At 37.9% G+C, this 24005-nt stretch overlaps 2 protein-coding genes across 9 annotated transcripts in view; one reads left to right on the top strand and one right to left on the bottom strand.

Moving 5' to 3' along the window:
- Positions 1–6873, bottom strand: part of Sclt1 (sodium channel and clathrin linker 1) — a 172694-nt gene extending 165821 nt beyond the window's left edge. Inside the window, exon 1 of one of the 3 annotated variants that reach the window (XR_013425526.1) lies at positions 6167–6871. Coding sequence is in view for 2 of the 3 variants with exons in the window: in XM_078020706.1 (XP_077876832.1) it covers positions 6167–6200 (34 nt within the window). In the remaining variant the exon portion in view is untranslated. Of the gene's footprint in view, positions 1–6166 lie in introns of all 3 variants that reach the window. The other 2 variants (XM_078020706.1, XM_078020705.1) reach the window with 2 other exon arrangements.
- Positions 6827–24005, top strand: part of C9H4orf33 (chromosome 9 C4orf33 homolog) — a 42885-nt gene continuing 25706 nt past the window's right edge. The window contains exons 1-5 of one of the 6 annotated variants that reach the window (XM_013362963.4): positions 6827–7171; positions 13798–13978; positions 18555–18615; positions 21444–21495; positions 21605–21804. In XM_013362963.4, coding sequence (XP_013218417.1) covers positions 13798–13978; positions 18555–18615; positions 21444–21495; positions 21605–21804 — 494 coding nt within the window. In that variant the 5' untranslated portion in view covers positions 6827–7171. Of the gene's footprint in view, positions 7172–8947; positions 8973–9152; positions 9381–13086; positions 13704–13797; positions 13979–18554; positions 18616–21443; positions 21496–21604; positions 21805–24005 lie in introns of those variants that run through there. The other 5 variants (XM_078020714.1, XM_005335496.5, XM_078020715.1 and 2 more) reach the window with 5 other exon arrangements.

Below are 24005 nucleotides of genomic sequence, written 5' to 3'. Positions count from 1 at the left end.
TTTCAGATTTGGGAGTTCCTTGGATTTTGGAATATTTGCATAGAATATTTAATAGTTAAGCATCCTAATCAAAAATCGGAAAAGCTCCAAAATCTATAAGTTTTTCATGACAATGCTCAAAAGTTTTGGATTTCCAAGCATTGCAAACTTCACATCTTTGAAATAGCAATGCTCAATCTATGTAAGAGAGAAGGTTTCACAGAGAAAGAACTCTGGGAATTTAAGATCTAAAGAGATTACTCTTTAAGTACACAACAAAGTAATGAATAGCTTTCTATTTAAGAAGTTGAATTTGTAGTTTAAGATCCTTCCAAAAAGAAAACTCCAGGTCCACTTGGCTTCACTGGTGAATTCTGCCAAACAATTAAAGGACAAAATATACCAATCCTACACAAACACTCACAAAAAATTCAAGAGGACAAAATGTTTCCTACGTAATTCTAAGATATCAAAAATCAGACAGACATTATAAGAAAGCAAGTAAAAAAGAAAGGGGATGGTTGGTTTCATGAACATAGATATTAAAATTTTAAGCAAACTTTGATAAAATCAAATTCAACAATGTAGAAAAAGGTTTATATTACACAGTAGAGTTTATCTCAGAAAGGCTGGTGGATTTAACATCTGAAAATTAATCAGCATAATCAGCATAATTTTCCCTGTTAAAGTAAAAATTGAAAAAAACATGATCATATCAGTGGATTCAGAAAAAGCATTTGAAAAAATACCTAGTATCCATTCCAATAAAATCTCTTGGCAAACTAGAAATGGAAATGAACATTCTCAACATCCTGATAAAGATACCTATAAAAAAAAAAAATAGGGGGGACAGGATTGTAGCCCAGTAGTAGAGCACTTGTCTAGCTTGTATGAGCACTGGGTTCGATCCTCAGCATCACATTAAAAATAAATAAATAAATAGATGGTTTTATGTCCATCTACACCTATAAAAAAATCTTAAAAAGTCTTACTCATATATAAAAGATGTTTTCTCCCCAAGAACAGGAACAAGATAGGATGTCAATTCCCATCTTATCACTTCTGCTCAATTCTCTAGGAAATTCTAGTGAGAGCACTAAAGCAACAAAAGGAAATGAAGGCATGCAGATTAGAAAGAAGAGGCAAAATTGCATTTCATTCAGATAATAAGATTGTCTAAGTTAAAAAACCTACCTAAAATTTACTGTAATTAATGAGTTTAACAAGGTGGCACGCAAAAAAAAAATTTTCTATATATTAGTAATGAAAAAAGTAAAAAAAAAAAAAAAAAGAAAGAAGTGTGTCACATTAGATTGGGTAGAGAGAAGTGATGGGAGGGAAGGGGAGAGGAGAGGAGGGGTGGAGGGAAAGGAAGGACAGCAGAATAAAATAGACTTTATTATTGCTGTATGGATATACGTGACTGCATGACCAATGTGATTCTGCAACCTGTACACTCAGAAAAATAAGAAATTATACCCCATCTGATTCATATGTATGATATGTCAAGATCATTGTATTGTCATGTGTAACTAATTAAAACAAATTTAAAAGAGACAAAAGTCAAACTGAAAGTAAAAGAATACCATTGATAACAGCATCAAAAACTTCAGTACATAGGGATAAATTTGACAAAAGATGACAAAACCTATATATTAAAAACTATAAAATATTGCAGAGAAGTATGCATTTTCACTGGTCAGAGGACTCAATATCATTAAGTCATGAATTTACATAAATTGAACAATGAATTCAATACAATGCCTCTCAAAATTCCAGCACCTTTACTGAAAAAGAACAAACTTTTTTAAAAATTAAATTATTTATTTATTCTAATTTGTTATATATGATGGCAGAATGCAATTCATTTCATATTACACATATAGAGCACAATTTTTCAAGTAACTGGTTGTACACAAAGTATTCTGTACACAAAGACACCATTCGTGTCTTCATACGTGTACTTAGGGTCATCATGTCTAACTCATTCCACCATCTTTCCTACTCCCATGCTCCCTCCCTTTCTTCCCTCCCCTTTGTCCTATCTGAAGTTCCTTCCTCCCCACCCCCTCCCTCGCCATTATGAGTCAGCATCCTCATATCAAAGAAAACATGGAGCCTTTGCTTTTTGGGGATTGGCTTACTTCACTTAGCATTATATTCTCTAACTCCACCCATTTACCTGCCATGATTTTACTCTCTTTTAATGCTGAGTAATATTCCACTGTATATATATACCAAAGTTTCCCTATCCATTCATCTACTGAAAAGCATCTGGGTTGGTTCCACAATTTAGCTATTGTGAATTGTGCTGCTATAAACATTGATGTGGCTGTAGTCCTTTGGGTATAGCTGGGTCAAACGGTGGTTCCATTCCCAGTTTTCCAAGGATCTCCACACTGCTTTCCATATTGGCTGCACCAATTTGCAGTCCCACCAGCAATGTGTGAGTGTGCCTTTCCCCCATATCCTTGCCAACACTTATCATTGTTTGTATTCTTAATAGTTGCCATTCTGATTGGAGTGAGATGAAATCTTAGAGTAGTTTTGATTTGAATTTCTCTAACTGCTAAAGATGTTGAACATTTTTGCATATATTTGTTGATTGATTGTATATTCTCTTCTGAGAAGTGTCTGTTCAGTTCCTTGGCCCATTTAATGATTGGGTTATTTGGTTTTTTTGGTGTCAAGATTTTTGAGTGCTTTATATGTCCTAGAGATTAGTGCTCTACCTGATGTGCTATGGTAAAGATTTGCTCCCATTCTGTAGGCTCTCTATTCACCTCACTGATTGAAGAAGCTTTTTAGTTTGAATGCATCCCATTTATTGATTCTTGGTTTTAATTCTTACACCAAAGGAGTCTTATTAAGGAAGTTGGGACCTAATCTGACATGATGGAGATTTGGGCCTACTTTTTTTTCCATTAGGTGCAAGTTCTCTGGTTTAATTCTAGGTCCTTGATCCACTTTGAGTTGAGTTTTGTGCATGGTAAGAGACAGAGGTTTAATTTCATTTTGCTGCAGATGGATTTCCAGTTTTCCCAGCACAATTTGTTAAAGAGGCTATCTTTTCTCTAATATATGTTTTTGGCATCTTTGTCTAATATGAGAGAACTGTAATTATGTGGGTTTGTCTCTGTGTCCTCTAATCTGTACCACTGGTCTACACAGGTCTATTTTGGTGCCAATACCATGATGTTTTTGTTACTATTGCTTGGTAGTATAGTTTAAAGTCTGGAATAGTGATGCCGCCTACTTCACTCTTCTTGCTAAGAACTGCTTTGGCTATTTTGGGTCTCTTATTTTTACAGATGAATTTCATGATTGCTTTTTCCATTTCTGTGAGGAATGTCATTGGGACTTTGAATGGGATTGCATTGAATCTCTATAGTGCTTTTGGTAGTATGGTCATTTTTTTTTTGATGATATTAATTCTGCCTATCCAAGAACAAGGTAGATGAAAAAGAACAAACTTAAACTTTGATTTCAAGAGTTATCATAAAGCTGCAATAATCAAGATAGTCGGGTACTAGTGTCCAGGTATACAAATAGATCAGTGGAACAGAGTTCAGAAATAAATCAACACACATTAGACAACTGATTTTTAGCAAAGGTACAAAAGTAATCTGGTAGAGAAATAATTGTCTTTTTGATTGAGCAATCACATACACACAAAAAAAAGTGAACCTGGACTCTTACCTTTTACCTTGGACAAAATTTTACTATTTAACAGTGGATCTAAACATAAAACCTAAAACTACAAAACTTCTTAAAATCTTGCAGCCCTGGACTAGGCAATGATTTCTTAGATATGACACCAAAAGCACAACTCATAAAAGAAACAAATTAAAAACTTCTGCTCTAATAAAGGCACAGTTAAGAGAATGAAAAGAAAAAAATGAGTACATCACTGACCATACCTACAGGAATGAAAACATTGTTCCTCAAACTGATTTTTAAAAAGTCCCTCTTTGAACAGGTCCCTTAAGGACTATCAGACCCCCCTTTCCAGATGGAGGTGGAAAATGGTACACTGCCAATATGCTAGAAGTTTACTCTACTAGAAGAATGACTGGATATAGAGTAGTCTGTGCTTATCACATGTAAAGATGAAAAAGTAATTCTTAAAGGTAATGTAATGTAGAGCTACCACATCAAAAATACCAAACCAAACCAAAAAAAAAAAAAAACGTTTTGAATGAGACTATCAAATTCAAATGGAAAAAATGAAAAGAAGAAATCAAGATCTATGGAAGTCAATGTAGAGAAGGTGAGAGGCAGGTGGGAAGACAGAACCCATCTACTCTGTCTGAGCTTGTGTATAGGTTGGTGCTCTTAGTGGGGTAACCTATCACCTTTAACTGGCATGTAAGGTATATTTAAAGGAAAAAGAAGAAGGGTCATAGACCCTCATTCTCATGTCTTCATGCAAACCCTACCATTCTATGCTCCACTTTCATGCATAAATAGTTTTTTCAAGACTGTGAATCTTTTCTTCTTCTATTTGAGATTTCCTTCCTCCGCTCCACCTGTCTTCTGAACTAGCTATCATTTTTCAAGAAGTAAATTACTATGCTTTGACTGCCTTATTTGGTTATTGGTCTAGTATTTAGATCTCAGTTTTATCTAAGAATTATGACTGGCTCATTCTTCTATAACTCATTCTTTCTAAAACTCAGGTATTCTCCCCACCCTAGCCAATCTCCTTACTATGCAATTCCTGTCCCACATCACTCAGATGGTGGCCCGTTAGTCATACTACAGAGCAGGGTTATTTCTAATGATAATGTTACAGTAGTACAGTGTTGTCAATTATGTTAGACACTGTGTGTGTGTTGTATGTAATATAAACCAGAAATCATGCTAAGGGCTTTATTTGCATCATCTAAGTCTCAGAACTCCATAAGGGTTGTTGTATTTATATACTAATTTTAGAAATGAGAAAACTCAGGCTCAAAGAAGCTAAGAAACTTGCCCAAGGCCAAAGACTTGAAAAGAGGCAGAGTGAGGAATACTAAGGACCCACACAGACTAAACTCAGAGGCTAAATTCTTAACCACTGGCTTATGATTTCAAAATGGAACTTACAGCCTTTTTTCTACCATCTCCATTGCTCAAGACAAAAACTTGAGTTGCCCCCTTCCTCCTTCCAAATTCCTTGATCTTCAATCTATCTGCATCTGCCTTAATTCAGTTCTTACCTGAATAATGACAACAGTTACTTGATGGCATTCTTCTATCAAGCAAGTCCTTCAAAACAGCCAGACTGGCCTTTCCAAATCACAATTCGATCATGTCAATTTCAACTGAACTCCTCGCAGTGTTATTATATATAACCTATGCAATGATCCAAATTCCTCAGCACATGGAAGACAAGGCCTTTGACCATCCAGTTCCATTCCTGCGCTTCAATACCACTTACTATTTCCCTATATAAACCTCCATATTCCATTCATGCCAACCTTGTTACAAATCTTTAAACAAACTGTATTCTTAATCCTTCAATACTGCAAACACTGTACTATTTGGAATATCTATGTAGTTCTCACACACACAAAAAATTATGCTGATACTACGAGTTTCGGCCCAAATAGCATTTCCTTGACAATAGTTTAATAATAATTTTTTTTTAGCACAATGTATCTGACACTACTCTAAACCCTTTACGTATTTTGATGCCTATTTAATAATTCCAATTATCCTATGAGGAAACTGATAATTAGAGAGCCAGCAGTTGCTGCCACTTTGATGTATCTGTGGGATTCATGTATTTCCCTCCAAGAATTTGACACTGTTCTCTTCATCTCTGCTTGTACAGTGCCTGGCACATAATAGAAACAGTAGTTCAATGAACATCCTCTAAACAAATGGCGAGTGCTGTGCCTCTGGGTTCTCAGTAGACTTGGAAACCCTTCCTGGCCAGCAGCCCTCTCATTTCTTCAGCGCACCAGAGGCGCATAACAAACACGTTCAGCGTCCGAGGAGGCTGAAGTACACCTTCAAGCACTGACGGAACGCTCTGCCCATCCTCGAGCACACATCGCCACGCTTTTCATGCAGCTAACTTAACTTTTAACTTCTTACAAATGTCCACGCTGGGACCCAGCAGGCATTCGAAACACCCTGGTTCTCGATGACGACATGCGGCATCATTTATGAATTCCCCATAAAGGAATGTGGCGCTTACTTTGGTCTCCCGGAGGGTCGACTTCTGTGGCCATTTCGATACAGTGCCAGCTGGGAGCTTCCAGCACCTTCCCCTGGCTCCGAGCTCGCGATGCGGGAAAACACAACTCCGGCCGCGCTCGCGAGGCTGTCAGGCGCCCGAGCTGGGCATTGGCATCCCACTCACGCAGCGCCCGCCGCCGGCCGCCGGCCGCGCGTCCGGCCCCGAGGCGCAGCGAGCCCCGCGCCCGGGCGGACACTTCAGATTTCAGAGCCGCTGCGGGCTCACCAAGTGGACTCGCTGCACGTTCGGCCGAATCCCACCGGGAGCGAGGGGGACCCGGGTGCGGAGGTGTCCCGCGGGTCTCTCGGGGTCCGGCGGGCCGCCTGCGCGTTCGCCGAAGGGGCGGGCGGGCTGTTCGGCGGCGGCGGCGACCTTCGCGAAGCTAGGGGCAACGCTGGGACCTCCACGAAGCCCCGGGCCAGCAGCGGAAGTCCACTCGGCCCGCCCTGCGACTTTGAAACCGGTGCCCCGGACCGCTCCTTGGAGACGGCGACGCCTCCTCCGTCATCACGCGGGCGTCAGCGCTCACGTCACCGCGCTTCCTGCGGCCCCGGCACGCTATTGGCTGGCTGTCAAGAGGTGGGCGGGTCCGTGGGAACCTGGCTGACAGCAGGCTGAGCCACCCTAGTATCGCGGCCGGCAAGCGCGCGGGCGGGTGGCGCCAGGTGGTCAGCGCATTAGGCCCCTATTTTAAATTCCTGGGCATCTCCAGTTGCGGATATTCTGAGCATTTCTGGACTGGGAAAGCCCGCTTTTCATCCACCTGCCAAAGGAGTTGAAAGCATGTAGGTTCCCACCGCTGCGGGGGAACCCGGACTGTCAGACTCCCTCATCAGGCTGCCCCTCTCGAGTATTTCGGGGCACGGACTTGCTCATCTCCGGAAGATAGTATGGTCTGCTCCTCGTGGGTCTTTAGAGAAAGAACACAGCTGTTGTCTGAATATTTAACTCTGTGGTGATAAGGTATGCACTCCGAAGTACCCCGAAGATCCTGCACAGTTAGCAGTTATTTCTTCCAAGATGTTGGTTTCCCTAGATAGAAGGAAAGAGAAAATTTACATTTTGTGCAAGAAAAAAAAAATAAGTAAAATTTACACTTGTGGATAGATTAGTGTCCAGTTTTGAAAAGTAATTCTGTCTGAGCTTGAACCATTTTTTTTTCACAAGACACATAACATTGGAAGAAATTATAACACTAGTAATAAAAACTTAACTTGAAATAGCCTCTAGTTTTAGTGCCTTTTAATAGATAGTATTTTTGTGGATTGAAATAAAGTTCCACTGAACCAACGTGTCATAAATGCACCTTGATTTGGTTTTCCGTTTGACAATTTAAGAAGTCTTTTTTCCCCCTGCATTCACACTGTCATATAAACAAAATAATGCTAGCAAAATTCATCAAGACATTTAAAAACTATGTTCAAGTATGTCCAATTAGGTATTTGAGGATTGTTACATGTTTTACTCCATCTAACTATTAAGAAAATGAGATTGTTCTTTCTTCTAAAGACTGTTAAATATGTGTGTCTAGGCAATAACGACAGAAAGATTTAATTGGGTTTGAGTCAGTTAAGATTGAACGTGTTCTGGTTTTTAGTGGCCATGAAGTTAACACAAAAACTTACTAAAAGGGAAAATTGAATGTGCAAGCTCCAACTCTTTGTTAAAGTTCAGTGACTCTTCATGAACTTCTCACTGACTGACCAAAGACTTGCTTATAACTTCTTCTACATTTGAACCTTGTATGTTGTCGTATTGTGATTTAAATTGATATTAAGCCAGTCCTTGTAGATTTAACTACATTTACACTCAAAGCTTACAGATTAAAAAAAGTGTGAGTTAAAGCAGAGTTCCTTCTGGGTGTAAATGATGTGTTGTTTTCAAATAAACTGAATAATGAAATGGGAAATATTTTTGTCTACATTTTTAATTGTTTGGCTCATGTGATTGTGATGAAAGTAAAAACAAACCATAGTTCTTGGTTTTTATTTATATTTTATGTTACAAGACTTTAGTGCTTGGATTCTAAGAGTATTTTCAAAATAACTTTCATCATTAGTAAACAAAATTGTAATGATTCTATTTATCCTTAAAGTATCCTATGTAGTCTTTCTCCTTATTAAATCTTCTGAGAGCCCTATCCACTTTTCCTCAAGGTAGGTGCCACCAAAAGTTAGTTGCCACCAAAGCTCTCAAATTCTTCCTGCAATCTTCATCAAACTAATCCATGATTTGTTTCCAGGCTTTATCATAAAGTTTTTTTTTAATCTCATGAGTTAAAGAATTCAGTGAATGTGCATGGAAAGTAAATGTGAATGTAAAACTCTATGAATGAGAAGAGGAAAAGAAAATGACTTAATATATGTTTATTCTCAAACCACCATGTCATGGTTTTATATTACTTTTCTTCATTAAAAAAAAAAACCTTGAAAAGTATACAGATTGAAAACCAGTGACAGATTTCACTCTTATGAATTCATTCAATCAACTGACATCTGTATGCAGGCCATTATGAAAAATGTGACTACAAAGTGGAAAAGAACACAAAGCTTGACGTTTAAGCGAGGTTCCAAGCTGATCACACAGTTTAAAAGCGTCTGGGCTGGGATTTGCGCAGTGTGCACCACTCCGTGGTCTCCCACGGTGCAGTAGGTGTGCAGAAGCCTAACTTAACCAGCAGCTGGACGTGCGGGTCGGGGCCTTTAGCTGCAGGCCGTGAACGACTGCCTGGACGGCTGACGGCCGATTTTCGAATCGTTGCATGGTATTTATGCACCGAATTACCCTTCCTTCCCTTAGAAAACCGCTCAAACTTCAGCGGCATGACGAACAGTGCGCACACGCTCCTCCGCGGCCCGGGCACGCGCTTCCTCCCTAGCATCGCCTCGCGTCCGCGCCGGCCCTGCGAGCCCCGCCCCCGGACGTGCGCGCGGCGGGCGGACAAGGCCACGCCCCCCGGGGCCGCCGCGCCGCGGGAGCCCGCCGGCCCGGGCGCTGCACGGCTTCCGGTCCGGGCGCTCGCGAACCGCCGCTCTGCTGCTCCGCGCTCGGCGGTCGGGCCTCGGTCTTCTCCCTGGGAAATCCTGCGAGGTGCCTTAGTCCGCCGCCGCCTCCCGCTGGCGTAGTCCACCCCTTCCAGGCCGCCTCCCTCCTTTCTCCGTTTCTCCTGAGAGTGAGCGGGGCGGGAGGGTGCAGAGTGAAAAGTGTTGTTGAGGGACCAGAGGACCTCTGCGAACACAGCAATTTGGAAATCTCCTTCAAATAGTTTATTAGGGAAGCACCTTTCCCCTGACTTCTTCCTTTTAAACCTTCTGAAATATATATATTTCTTCCGCGTTCCTAACGGCCCAGAGTTTTGTCTGCTTCTCTTTTCCTGCTCTTCCTTTCAAGGGTCTTTCCTTATTAAGTGTAAAGCAATGAAAATAATAGACAAGAGTATCTTTTTTACTTCTTTTGATGAATGAATAATATGAAGAACGAAGGTTAAAAGCACAAAAGTTCAAATTCACAACACTATTTTAAGAAGTTAAAATTACAGAGTAGGACCTGAATCACCTTGATAATATTAATTCTGGCTTTTCGGAAATGTTCAGTCATCATACTGTTTAAGACACTTGGCATTAAATTAGACTTTATAAGTATTTTTAAATTATTTATTTTAAAATATCAATGCATACTTATAGTATAAAATTCAAACAGGTTAAACAAGAAAAATAAAGTTGAAAGTAAGCCTTCCTTCATGTCTCCAGCAGATAATTCTTTCGAGAAAATCAATCAGCTCTACCACTGGTTTCTTAATATGCTTCCTGAAAACCACCACTAGCATATATGCAGATAAGCTTGCTTTTTTTATTAAATAACTGCACAATTGTACACCTGCTTTTTTCACCTCACAATATTCTTTAGATGGACATATAGAACTGCCTCATTGATTTTAAAAACTATGTAGTATTTCATTTTATGATAGCATACTTTCTTTGCCTGTCCTCTACAGAAAGGTAAAGATGCTTCTAATATTTTGTTAGTCTAAACAGTGTTACCACAAAATACTTACACTGTTGTCATTTTGATTATGCCCAGGTATTACAACTCTTAGAACTAGAACTGCTGAGTCAAAGGATATTTGCATTTTTATTTTGATAGATATTGATTTTTGCTCTTCACAAGAGGCTGTACCAATTTTACTCCAACTGCAGTTATGTGGTTTTTTTCCCTGTATTCATTAACACAGCATATTATCAAACTTTCTGATCCTTGCCAATCTAAGTGAAAATTTACTGTTTTGGTTTGCATTTCTTTCATTGTTAGTGACACTGAATATTTTGTGTTTTCTTTCTGTAAAATGGCTGTTCATATCTTTAATCCACTTTTCTGTTGGGATTTTGTTGGTTTTATTTATTTCTAGAAGCTCTTTATGTGTTAAAAAAATAGCTATTTGTTTGAAATATAAAACACATATACTTTTTCCAAGACTTCTTTTGGTTTTGTTAATGAGAGGTTCATTTTTGGTGGTGGGGGAGGGAGGCTGCTGCTTTTATTTTTAAGGAGTCAAGTGTTTAGGTTTGGGAATATATTTTAAAAGGCTTTCTCTACTAAAACAATCTTCTTTTAAACTCTTTTTGTTGTATTAGTAGGGATTAAATTTTTCTGTGTTTATATAGGTTGATATTTTATGTTTAAATCTTCAATTCATCTAAGACTTAGTTTGATGAAGGGATCCTATTGTATTTCACTGGATTGCAGAGAGAAGCTGTTGATAGTGGAAGTGGTGACCTGGCTGATTGCTCTGAGAATCATCCCAAACTCCCCATAGAGTTCTTCCACATATTTCCCCAGCACCTGGCATGTATCCAAACAAAATGAGTGCTTGATAAGAGCTTAGTGAACTAAGGAAAGGGAATTCCTGGGTATGAGAAATCATCATTTTAGCTCTTGTACTGATGTGTAGTGTTAAAGGGATGAGGTGCCACTAACAACAGGTTTCTCCTGGACGTAGCCTGACAGTCATAGAATTCCAGATGCAGAACCCAAAACAATATTCACTTAATGGATAAACGGTTAGCTCCTTTTACTGACAGGTATCCTAGATGTGGCCAATTCTCTGATTCAAAATGGAGCAAATGACGTAAGGAGAATCCAGTAGAGAATGACTCAAGGGGAATGCGAGGCCAGGGCTGAAGGACAGTGGCTATCAAATCCTCTTGAATTAATGACCATGTGGGCAGAGAAACTGAAAGGAGGGGTTAAGTAAGACTCGGGAATTGAGGGAGTTGTCAGTCATACCTAGATTGACATGAGTGTTCTTAAGCAATAATAAAGTTTTAAAAATTAATTTGTCATCCTAAAAATAAGTTATTTTTTTACCATTAAAGTCAAACTTATCTTATGCCCTTGGACTTAACAATCAGCCATGGCATTACTCTGTACTGTTGAAAATCTAGTCACTATTTCTTGCAGTAGTTTTCAAAAAAAAAAAAAAAAAACAAATGCACAAGGAAACCTTAGGGGAAAAGGGAAACACAAAACAAAACAACACCCCAGTAGAAAGGTTTGGAGCTATCACTTCCTCATTCACAGAAAGAAAATCTCTGCTTTTTTTTGTTCTTATCTTCCAGATTAAGATTAGGTTTTAAAGTAATTTGAAACCTACAAAGTATGTTTGCTCACGCTGTGTACATGGAAGTGACAGGCTACTTTTAGGAACATATAAGTGAATTGGGTTTTATTCCATTTTGACATACAGACAATTGCCTGAGTATTGGGATTTGGATAGGGAATCCCTTTAATATATGCAGCACTTTGGGGGATATGGTGGTTGTATGAAGAATGAGTGAGTATATAAGAACTTCCCAGTTATGAGCTATATTATAGTTTGTCAGAATTGTCAGGATGGTCATGCTCCAAATTAGGAAAAGAGCACATACTCTGTCACCATTCTTGATGCCAGAATCAAAGTTAATCCACACTTCTAACATCTTGATTAGTTGTATTTCTTTTTCTTCCTATGGCCTCAAGAGGATACTTATTTCAACCAAAATTTGGATGGGGAGTTATACATTTATTTTTGTAGAATAGTCCCTGATGTTTCAACTAAAGAAGATAAATTTATCTTTGAGCTATTTTATTCCCTACAAACCAAGACTACATTCCATATAAATCAGAGTCAGTTTATAGTCTTAGTGCTCTTTGAGCCTATTTCAGTAGTGAAGAATATGAATTACTGAACATTTCTTCTGAAGTGCTATCAGTTCTTTATGAATTGTAATAAAAGAACTATTAATTTTAGAGCTTATTAAAATTTGTTAGAGATGAAAGTTAGCAGAAGTACATACTTTAGAGAAAGGATTACAGAGATCTTGGATCCTTATGTGACATAGAGCTTAGCTATATGGCCTCCCACTGCTTGGCACATAGTAGAACATGTATTGATTGAATTAAATTCATTCACATTTAATAACTTCATTCCTTGATGTAAAAATAACATGAATCAAGGGGATTCGTTAAGAGATTGCAGATAAAGGAAGTTACAGTTTGGAAATATTGTCAGGTACTAAATCAGGATTATCTTCTGGGTAAGATATAGAAACCAGTAATAACTTGGAGAATCTACCACTTCTAAAATAAAGTTTTTGTCCTGCAGTGTCTTTGGGAAAACATGGCTGACATTGGTCCGGTTGCTAATCATGCTAGTTATGTGATCTTGGAGTAGTCTGTTTCTTCATTTGTAATGAGGATAATAATAGCTCCTCTGCAAGTTTGTAGTGACATTAAATGGCATAATGTTTACAAAGTGATGGACTCATGATGTTCAGCAAATGTTCTGATCTAATACTATGTCCTTCCATTGGAAACTTGCAAAAATAATTAAAAATGCAAAGTCTGTTTGTTTCAGTCTATTTCAAAGTTTAAATGACAGTTCCCATTTTTCAGTTTTAGAGAAGTGATTAACCAAACAAGAGGTTATTTAGTAATTGAAGTGTCAGAAATTGAAAAGGCCTAAAAATATGTATATCTATACTGGAAAAAAAGAAGACAAAATTCAGCTCTACTAATCTTCAAATTGTTGGAGTCTTCCCTGACCTCAAAGAAAAAGTTTTTGGCCAAAAGAATAGTACAGCTTCTACTGATTTATAACGATTTTTATCAAGTTGAATTTTTTATAATGATCTTGATTTCCAGAGGACATAGTAACTCAGAATTCTATGTACTTTACAGTGAAAAAAGACACAGGAGAAAATATAAATTCATAGTGTTTATTGTTAAGTATATTAACAAGTTCTGCCATGGACTGAATTAGAACTTTTGAAAATGATTTTATCACATTCTTCATGAGGAAACTAGACCATGATCTAGATCAAACAAGTCTCAAAGCTTTTAGGAACCTCCCTACAAGCTGTTTTAGAATAGAACTTGGATTTCATGACTTGCCAAAACACAGATGGCCTTTGGACTCCCAGGACCCTGTTCTTGTACTAAGTTGCCCTCCTATGATTTGGTAATGAAATTTTCATTTCATTTCTAACTAAAGGAAGCTTTTGTATTTCGTGAAAGAGTTTATTTTAATATGTTTCTTCCTTCACGGTCTCTAGATGGATTTTAAAATCGAACATACTTGGGATGCTTTTCCAGTGAAGCATGAGCCGGCATTTGTCAGGCTGAATCCAGGTGAGGGAGGGGTGATGGTGGAAGTCAGTGCCCCATTTTTCAACGATCCTCCAGCCCCACTTGGAGAACCAGGAAAGCCTTTCAATGGACTGTGGGATTACGAAGGTAAGTGGAAGTGCTGTATTTTATTACAAACATAAATCTTTTTATAATAGCCTCTCACAGAACTATTATTTTATCTTGCTGCTAGCAAGGGAGTGCAGTGCTCTGAGTGGCTGACTGTGCAGTGTCTGCTATTTCCTACGCATCTCTCATTCTGACTCTTTCTCTATTACCTATGTGACTTCAGCTATATAACTAGAACAGTGAAAAATGGCAATTACAAATCCATATTTTTATATTGCTGCCATATTTCCTATTCTGAGAGGAGTTGAGAAATTGCTATTTTGCCTTTATCTTCAAATTATCATTGAAGCTTTATAAACCTTTATGGAAGTTTTGGGGTGTTTTACTTATTGTAGAAACAATGTCAAACCCCAACATGAAATTTTATTTTTTACTTCATACTGGCAAGTAATCTCACATATCAAATTAAGGCTAAAAAACATGTCACAAAGATACATGATTTTAGGTTTATTCTGTGATATCCTGTGCTTCATTGGTTTTAGTCAGCTTTTTTGGCACTGTGACTAAAAGACCTGACAGGAACATTATAGAGAAGGAAAAGTTGATTTGGTTCCCAGTTTCAAGGTATCAGTTTATAGACAGCCAGCTCCATTGCTCTGGGCCTGTACATCATGGTGGAATGGTGTGGAGGAGGAAAACAGCTCAGGACATGACAGTTAGGAAGCAGAGAGAGCTCTGCTCAGCAGGGAAAAATATAAATTGAAAAGGCATGCCCCCAGTGACCCATCTCTTCCAGCCACACCTGCCTATAGTTACCACCCAGTTAATCTATAAAGTGGATTAATCCACTGATTAAGGCTATAATAACCCAGTCACTTCACCTCTGAAAATTCTTGTATTATCTAACACACAAGGGGACACCTTATATCTAAACCATAATATCTTCCTAATCAAGTTACTGGATTAATCTTTCTGAAATGCTTAATGATGCCATTCTGCAGATCATAAGCCATTATAAATATTTCTAGGATAAATTCCAAACCATTCCTGTAAGCTTTCTGTACACTCATGAATTGGGCCTCCATGTTCAACCAAAAGCTCTTAACTTCTTTAAGGTTAATGGTCTTATCACCCAAACATATTCTCACCCACATATGGTCTCATTCTACACTCTCTGCCTCTAATACACGTAGTTCCAGGTGTAATTTAGATTCCATTTCTTCAGAGATGTTTTAATGAATCTTCTAGTTAATGCTAACATCTTTCTTTCACCTTTTGTGTAGCATGCCTTTGTCAGTGTTAGTGTGTTATATTTTAAGCATTTACCCTTTTTTATTGATACAAAATTTGTATACTAGCTTTCTCATAGTAAACACACCAATATGACTTCTCTTTAGATACTTATAGGCACCAAACTCAACAGATCTTAATCTTAGCTCATCTACTTTTCTCATAAACCTATTTCTTTCCCTAATTGCCCAATCTCAATCAATGAAACTAACAATAACTCAAATTATCAAATATGAAAATTGTAAGATCTTTCCAAGATATTCCTCTCTCTCATTTCCATACTTGGATTTATTCACTAAGGCCTATCAGTTTCTCTAATTCAGTGCCTCCTTTTCATCCCTATCATCCTTGCTGTGGATTAGGCCTTTCTCATCTTCTATCTTTGGTTAGGGTATAGCTTTCTAGTCCTTTTTCCCTTTACTCAGAAGCAGAGTGATCTGTCTAAAATGAAAATTTAAACTCATCCATCAGTTAAAACCTTTTTGTGCTCCCTATCCTCTCAAGATAAATTTTACCCTTCTTAATATGATCTCTGCGCAAGGTTTTTCTTGACCCAGCCCTTATTCTTTCTGTAGCATTACCAATTTTTACTACATTTTGCCAAGTAAGACTGAATTGTTTATAGTTCTTTAAATCCCAATTTTTTCTAATTGTGTACCTTTGAGTCTATGGCCCTGTTCCCCAGAATGCTGTTTTCACCATTCTTCACCCATTTCCAACTCAGTGTACAAGATGGAGTTTAGCTAGCACCATCTCTAGGAATTCTTTGCTAAATCAATCCTCCCCACTTTAGCTAATAGTCTATTTTTCTTTTTCCTATAACAACATATATGCCCCTCTATTTTTAAATTTTTTAAAATTTTCCAACTCAGTGTCAGACTAGATTGTGAGCTAATCAAGGTACTTGTAGAATCTGATATTGTGTTTAGTACAGAGAAGCCACAAAAGTGTTTCAAAGGTGATGATGGATAATAGAAATAAGAAAGCGTCTGTTGGCAAGGGGAAGGCAATGGTTTTCTTTAAGGAATTGTCTTACACAGGTGTAGACATTGGCAAGTCCAATATCTGCAGGGCAGGTGCTTAGCAACCCAGGGAAGAGGTGATTTTGCAGTTCAAATTTGAAGGCTCTCTGATGGCAGAATTCTTTCAGCAGTTGGTCTTTTTCTTCTATTAAGACTTTCAGCTGGTTGAATGAGGCCTACCCACACTGTAAGGATGATCTGTTTTATTAAAAGTCTGATGATCTTAATGCTAATCTTACAGAATACTATCAAGGAACATCTGGAATAATGTGTGACCTAATACCTGGATGCTGTGGATTAGTTGATAAATGAAAGTAACCATCATAGTAAACATTTTTTTCTTTTCTTTTCTTTCTTTCTTTCTTTTATTTCTTTTCTTTCCTGGGGATTGAACCCAGGGCAGGGCTTGTAGCGTGCTAAGGCAATCACCATACCACTGAACTATATCCCCGGTCCTCACGGTAGACATTTTAGTTTGTTTAAGTAAAAGATTTAGAGAGGGATAATCCAATTCTCAGAATTCTTAATGGAACTGTATCTTAGCTATTGTATTGTAAAAATAACATGAACCATTAGAAACAATTTAAATGTCTACTGATAAAGGATTAGATGAATTAATTATAACATTCTGTAGAAAAATAATGTGGTCATTATAAGAATATATTCATATGCTGGAAAGATTTTTATGAAAACAAGTTCTAGGCAAATATGATTTTATTTTTATTTTTTAAAAATCTAAAAAGGTAAAATAGTTTGTAGAAAGACTAAAAAATCCTGGTAAGTTTAAGACCAAAGGGGTAAAAAACACTTTGGCTTTTTACTTCATATGTGTTTGTATTGTCTTAATTATTTACAGGAAATATGTAGTATTTTCATAAGTAAATAATTTTAAAAAAATATGCCAGGCGTGGTGACATATGCCTATGATCCCAGTGGCTTGGGAGGCTGAGCAAGTCAAAGCCAGCCTCGGCAAAAGTGAGGGGCTAAGCAACTCAGTGAGACCCTGTCTATAAATAAAATACAAAAAAATAGGGCTGGGGATGTGGCTCCATGGTTGAGTGCCCCTGAGTTCAATCCAGGTATCTCACCCCCGCCGCCCCCCAAAAAACACATACCTAGGAAATTCCAGAAGATTATAATAATAATTTTTAAAAAAATCACTGACCCATATTCCACAATCACACATAAAGAGTCTTTACATTTTTGTGCACATTTTGCAGACCTCTAGCCATAGGCACTCGTGCACATTTTAACTGCATGTACGTTTGACAGATGCTCTGCAGCTTACCTGTCAAATATCATGGGTAGCTTCCCATGCTGTTTTAGTCTGCTTTTTCACTGCTGGGTCTAAAAGACCTGACCAGGACAATTGTACAGGAGGAAAAATTTATTTGAAGGATCATGGTTTTGAGGTCTCAGTCCTTAGAAGCTGGCTCCATTCCTTGGGGCTTGAAGGGAAGGAGGACATCTTGGAGGAAGAGTGTGATGGAGGGAAGCAGCTCACATGACCATCAGAAAGCAGAGAGACTCCCCTAAATAGATACAAAATATATACCCCAAAGGCAAGCCCCCAGGGACGCACCTCCTCCAGCCACACACTACCTACCTATAGTCATCACTAAATTAATCCCACCAGGAAATTAATCTATTTATTGGATTAAGACTCTAATAACTCAATCATTTCTCCTCTGAACCTCTTGTATCATCTCACACTTGAGCTTTTAAGGGGTACCTAATGTCTAATCTATAACACATGCCAACAAATATTTAACTGTATCTTTGATTGTAATGGTTCCATTGTATTCCATTGCATGGCATACATAAATTTCATGATTTATTTATCAGTTCTTCTGTATGATAAGAGATTTATTTAGAAAAATAGGAGCTAATCCTATGTAGGAGGAGATAACAATTTTCATCATTTTTATTTTTCAAGTAATAATTTGATGCATAAAGCTATACTTAACATCTTTTGCTAGTTGTCTGATTATTTCCTTAGGATAAATTCCTAAAAAGAGATAACTGCAACTAAGTCTGTGTGACAATGTTGACTTCTCTATGACCTCACCAACAGTAGGTTTAATAAATCTTTTTAATTTATGGCAATATGATATGGAAAAGAATTGATGATGATTTATTTCCTATGTATTTCTTCTTGCAGGCAGTGTCTATTTAACCCCGCTTCTTACTGAGGATAGTATAATAATTTTTTTAAATGTAATTAATTTTTTTCTAAAGGTATACAAAAATATTGTTGAAGCAAAATTAATTTCTTCAATATGTCTTATCTCTGTTTTCAAAAGTTGTCGAAGTATTTTTCTTGAATGATGTAACTGGACAGTATTTAGAAGTTGAACTTTGTCCGTAAGTATAAAATATTTTTTTCTTAATCATTACTACATAATTTGAACACATTATTTTAAAATTATAAATTGTATGGTTATAGTAGAGCTCACTGATTCCAGCTATTAGAGACAATGCTAACTTGCATTTCTTTTATTGTCAAATACAAAGCTTATATTCAGAATATATATTTAAAATACATATTTCAAAGTGTTTGAATATATTATATCAATGTAAATTTTAATTCACTAATATTGTTAATTTTTGTGATCAATTTAAAGAAAATTTTTTTGCAAAATATAAAATTATAAAACAAAAACTCATTCCCTTATAGTTTACTCTATACATTTGTTTTATTATATATCAAACACTCTAAATAAAGGGAGGCATATAGATATAATGAATGTAACTCACAAAAATGTTTCTTTTAGGGGACTTTAAAATAAATATATTAAATTTTAATTTCATATATTGTATAACTGTATATTTATGTATTCCATTCTTTATTCATAATTCTTTTTTCTAGTATGTACTATGACAAGTTTTTATTCAGTGACATAGATTTTCCTAGACTCACAGAAAATATTAATGTTGGAGTGTCTTTGTTGAAGTTTATTTCCCTGGGAAACTTCTCTACCTTGTTGACAAACTGTATTTTTTTTTTATTCTTATAGATGTGAAAAAGTAAAGTATGTTCACTTGCCATCTAAATTATAGCAGATTTTAAATTAGTAAAGTATTTAATAAACAAAATAGTCCTACATATTGCTATTATTAATTTCAAATGCCATTTAGACGCCTCCCAGTATCAATATCCAGTAGTTTTTATTCCTTAGTGGACTATTCAGAGAGCTGTAAACAATTCTTCTAAATGAGGTTTTATATATCTTTTAAAATTTTCCCTCCTCTTGATTTTTTACTAGCGCTAGTGTGGAAATTTTTTTTTAAAAGAAGTACAATTATATATCTCTGTGTGTCATCTCTTTATTAACACGACAAAATCTTTATTGGAAAATATGTTGAATTCTTGTAAACTGTCATGGAAGGTAAGGTAATTTCAACTACTGTGATTGTTCTCACTCTGTACACAGAAAAGCTAAGGCACTTATCATTTGTCTATAAAGTAAAGAAATTGGAGCTGCCAGAACTCTCAAGTTCAATCCTTAGTTTTAATTTTATTAGATGATAATATTAGTTTATTCTGGTAAAGTGATGACATAACACTGTAGTCTAATCAGATTTTTTTGTTGTTAAGAAACAACACAGGGCTGGGGATATGGCTCAAGTAGTAGCGCACTCCCCTGGCATGCGTGCTGCCTGGGTTCGATCCTTAGCACCACATACAAACAAAGATGTTGAGTCTGCCGAAAACTAAAAAATAAATATTAAAAAAATTCTCTCTCTCTCTAAAAAAAAAAAAAAGAAAAGAAAAGAAACAACACAGTGGACATTGCCTATAAAATTAATAAATTTTAAAATCCTCAGAATAGTTTGGTTTTATATAGTACAGGAAAGCTAATCAAGAGTCATAGTTTTTCCTCAGGCAACCAATTCCTATAATGGTTCATTAACTTCTAAGAAAATAACATGAAGAGTATCATTGTTTTAATTTGTAAGAAATTTTACTCCTCATAGGATATTCCTTAGGCTACATAAACAATAAAAATAATCAGAGAATTTTAAATACCTATATTTAAAATTTAAGTATTCTGGTAGAATACTTACCTGAAGCCAGGCATTGTGTTGCCCAACTGTAATCCCAGTGACTCCAGAGACTGAGGCAGGAGGATCCTGAGTTCAAAGCCAGCCTCAGCAAATTAGCAAGGCCCTAAGCAACTTAGTGAGAAGCTGACTCAAACAATAAAAAGGGCTAGGGACGTGGCTCAGTGGTAAAGTGCCCCTGAGTTTAATCCTTAATACCAAAAAAAAGGGGGGGGATACTTAACTGAAGAAGCTCTTCCCTCACAGTATCACAAAAGACAATTCGTGTGGAAATGTTCGATAGTCTTCCAGAAACAATAAATTTGCTCCATGTAAATATGTGAAATCTTTTGATTCTTATTGACCTGCTAATTCCCATTATGCATTATCATTAGAATTTCCTTTTGAGGATATATTGGGTTTTTTTTGAAAGTGACGTTGCTGTCTGAACTACAGGTAGATGCTGGAAGAAGCACAGGGCACATAGGTCAAGTGTAGTTGTATGAGAAAAATGAGACAGATTAAAATCTTTAGTGGGTTGGCTAGTTTTAGTCGGTCTGTGATTGCATTTTCTATCTTCCTAATGAGCATCAAAGTAGTTTTTTTGCAGAAATAACCTTTAGTAAAGTTGTTACATTCAGACTTGGAAATTGGTCCCAGTTTCCCTTAGGGCACTTCAGTTTTTGAAGCTTATCTTACTATAAACCCCACAAAATGTGATATCCTTTTTCATACTTTGTGTCATCAAACCAAATGAAATATTTTATATTATTTCTTATTAAAATGTATAAAAAGCCATCTTAGAACGTGAAACTGTCTGCATTTGACAGAAGTTGTCTGGAAATGGAAACTCAAAGATGTCATTTCTAAGTAGCTGAACATACTGGCTCTCCCTGTAATAATCTAATATTTGTATTGCTTCTTTTATTTATTTGCAAATTTATTTATAAGCACACATATTCCAGAAATGAAAGATGATTAGGAAAAGAATATTCATTTCATGTGATGTAAAGGCTTTCTTTTTCTGCATATTCTGTGTTTGGTCCCCTCATCTTGGATATCATTACCAATAAAACTTTTTCATTAAAAGAATTAAAAAATAAAATTTGTTTCTTTCAAACACTTATGAGGAACCTTAATTTTGACAGCCATGGACAGCATTTAGTGCTACTACTCTCTGGAAGAAGAAATGTGTGGAAAGTAAGTTAATAAAATTATGAAACACAATCTTTAAGTGTGCAAGCAATATGTGTGTGTTTAAGGTACAAGTCTGAATTTAACTTTTGTGTATCACATGTTATTTCCATAGCAAGAACTTACTTTATCTTTCAAAGTGTCCAGAGGTGAGACAAAATGGGAAGGCAGAGCTTATCTTCCTTGGAGCTATTTTCCACCAAATGTGACAAAATTTAACGCGTTTGCAATTCATGGATCAAAGGAAAAAAGAAGTTATGAAGCCCTTTATCCCGTACCTCAGCATGAACTGCAGCAAGGACAGAAACCTGACTTGTAAGTAGACCATCAATGTAGACATGTTACAACTATAGAGATTTTGGAGAATTAATTCTTGGTGGAGCATTAGTGACACTTTTTGATCAACAAAGATGATGTGTACCAGCTCCTAGTGGGTCATGAATTCCATGATGGTCTCAGTAGGTGCATTACAGGTTGCCTTTGGGCTGATAGTCTCTCTGCTGTTAGTGCAGCCCTTAGTTTTCTCTAGCACTATGAGAAAAATTTTGTTTAGCAAGTGTTGCATCAACTACTATAGAAATATGGCTTCAAATTCATTTATGAGCCCTTTTAGAGCTACAGGGCCAGAGGAATTAGGGTTCCTCGTGTGAACAAAGGACTAGTGAATCCTTTTGCTTCTGCAAAAGAATCTGTACTTCGGTTATCTCTGTAGTTCATCATGGATGGCTGCAAGGACTACCCACTTTGGGGAGGATGGCCAGATGCTGTCCTTGGGGCAAACTGATTTCTGCTCTCTGTTGCCTCTGAGTGTGCACAGTGTGGTCAAGAGAGTCTGCAGGGAAGAGCTGATCAGAGACATCCCAGTGAACATGATACCAGGGTAGACTGATATGCCCTTGGGATGTACAACACTGTCCTTCCTCTCCCTATTCATCACCTTCCTGCTGGCATGCTCCTGATTCACTCTACCTTGCCTTCATCTTTTTATTTTTTTTCAGTTTAACAATCCTAATTGGCTTCATTTTTAATTTTAAAATCAGGTAACACTTTATTCCATAAAACAGAATCAGTTTTCCTATGAGCCAAGCACTCATCAAAAATAATTTGTTGAGGTAACATCAGATTATTTATTTTTCTTACGCAAAATAAGGACAAGGGAACTTCACTGTTTCACCAGTTGAGAATGGCTGTTCTCCCTCCAATCCAGATTTCTTTTGGAGGACCAGATGTGTCAGCTTGGTTTGATTCACTCCATGTTGTTGTCCCCCCCCCCCGGAATATTGTCTCTGTTGAAAAACTGGCTTCACAAAGAAGGTGGCAGCAAGAAAATTTCAGAATCCAAAGCTTAAAAATAAGTCTTGGGCAGTGTGGGGTTATTTTCTGTCTCTGGGAGGGAATCATCCCGTGTCCAAGGCCTGGGAAGAGAGGCAAAGTATCCAGCCACCCATCAAGGAGATGTCACTTTCAGTAGCGTCAGGTGTCCTGACCTGTGCTCGCCCAGGATGACGGTAGGTAAGGAGCAGCAGGTCACAGGGGCCCCCTGACCCTCTGGGAGACAGAGCTCTCCCTGGGCAGACCCCAGGGCTGAGGGTCAGCAGCCAGGGGAGAATCAACGACTGTCCCCGCCTATGGTCCCTGAGGTCCTGGGGCAGGGATGCAGGAGGCAGCCAGTGTCACAAGACGTCCCTGTCCCCAGCCAGGCTGGGCGCCTGGCTAAGCAAGGAGAAAGACGGTGTCCCTCCTCAGGGCCTGGCCCCTGCGCCTGGTCTTCACCGCACAAGGGAAGACCAGGAAGTGAGGCCACCGTCATCAAGTTCAGGGTACAACAGCTCAGTCTGCTGCCCAACAGGCCCCATGCTCTGCTTCTCTTCATGGACCACGTTCCTTCTGAGAGTCACGCCCTGCCCTTTATAGGCACAAGGCCCCAGAAGTTCCAGAGACACGTCCATATTTAGGCCCTCGAATCCGGAAGTTCCTAAGGTGTCCATGTTTAGGCATCCGGATCCGGAAGTGCCTCAGGCGCACGTCCATGTTTAGGCCCCTGGATCCGGAAGTGCCACAGACATCCATGTTTAGGCCCCCAGATCCGGAAGTTCCAAAGGTGCACGTCCATGTTTAGGCCCCCGGATATGGAAGTTCCAAAGGTGCACGGCCATGTTTAGGCACCCGGATATGGAAGTTCCAAAGGTGCACGGCCATGTTTAGGCACCCGGATATGGAAGTTCCAAAGGTGCACGGCCATGTTTAGGCACCCGGATCCGGAAGTGCCTCAGGCGCACGGCCATGTTTAGGCCCCCGGATCCGGAAGTGCCACAGACATCCATGTTTAGGCCCCCAGATCAGGAAGTTCCAAGGTGCACAGCCATGTTTAGGCTCTAGGATTGCCTTCATCTTTTATAGATTATTCTACCTGGCTCACTTTTGCGACTTACCTTTGCTTTTTTTCCCAGTCCTGATCATTCCTACCTAGTCTTTTTCTCTTTTTCTCTCATCCTTCACTATTGTTTCTTTAACTT

The sequence above is a fragment of the Ictidomys tridecemlineatus genome, chromosome 9, assembly GCF_052094955.1.
Source record: "Ictidomys tridecemlineatus isolate mIctTri1 chromosome 9, mIctTri1.hap1, whole genome shotgun sequence".
Classification (NCBI taxonomy): Eukaryota; Metazoa; Chordata; class Mammalia; order Rodentia; family Sciuridae; genus Ictidomys; species Ictidomys tridecemlineatus.
Note: the sequence above shows the minus strand (reverse complement) of the source record. Positions and strands in the feature narration are given on the sequence as shown.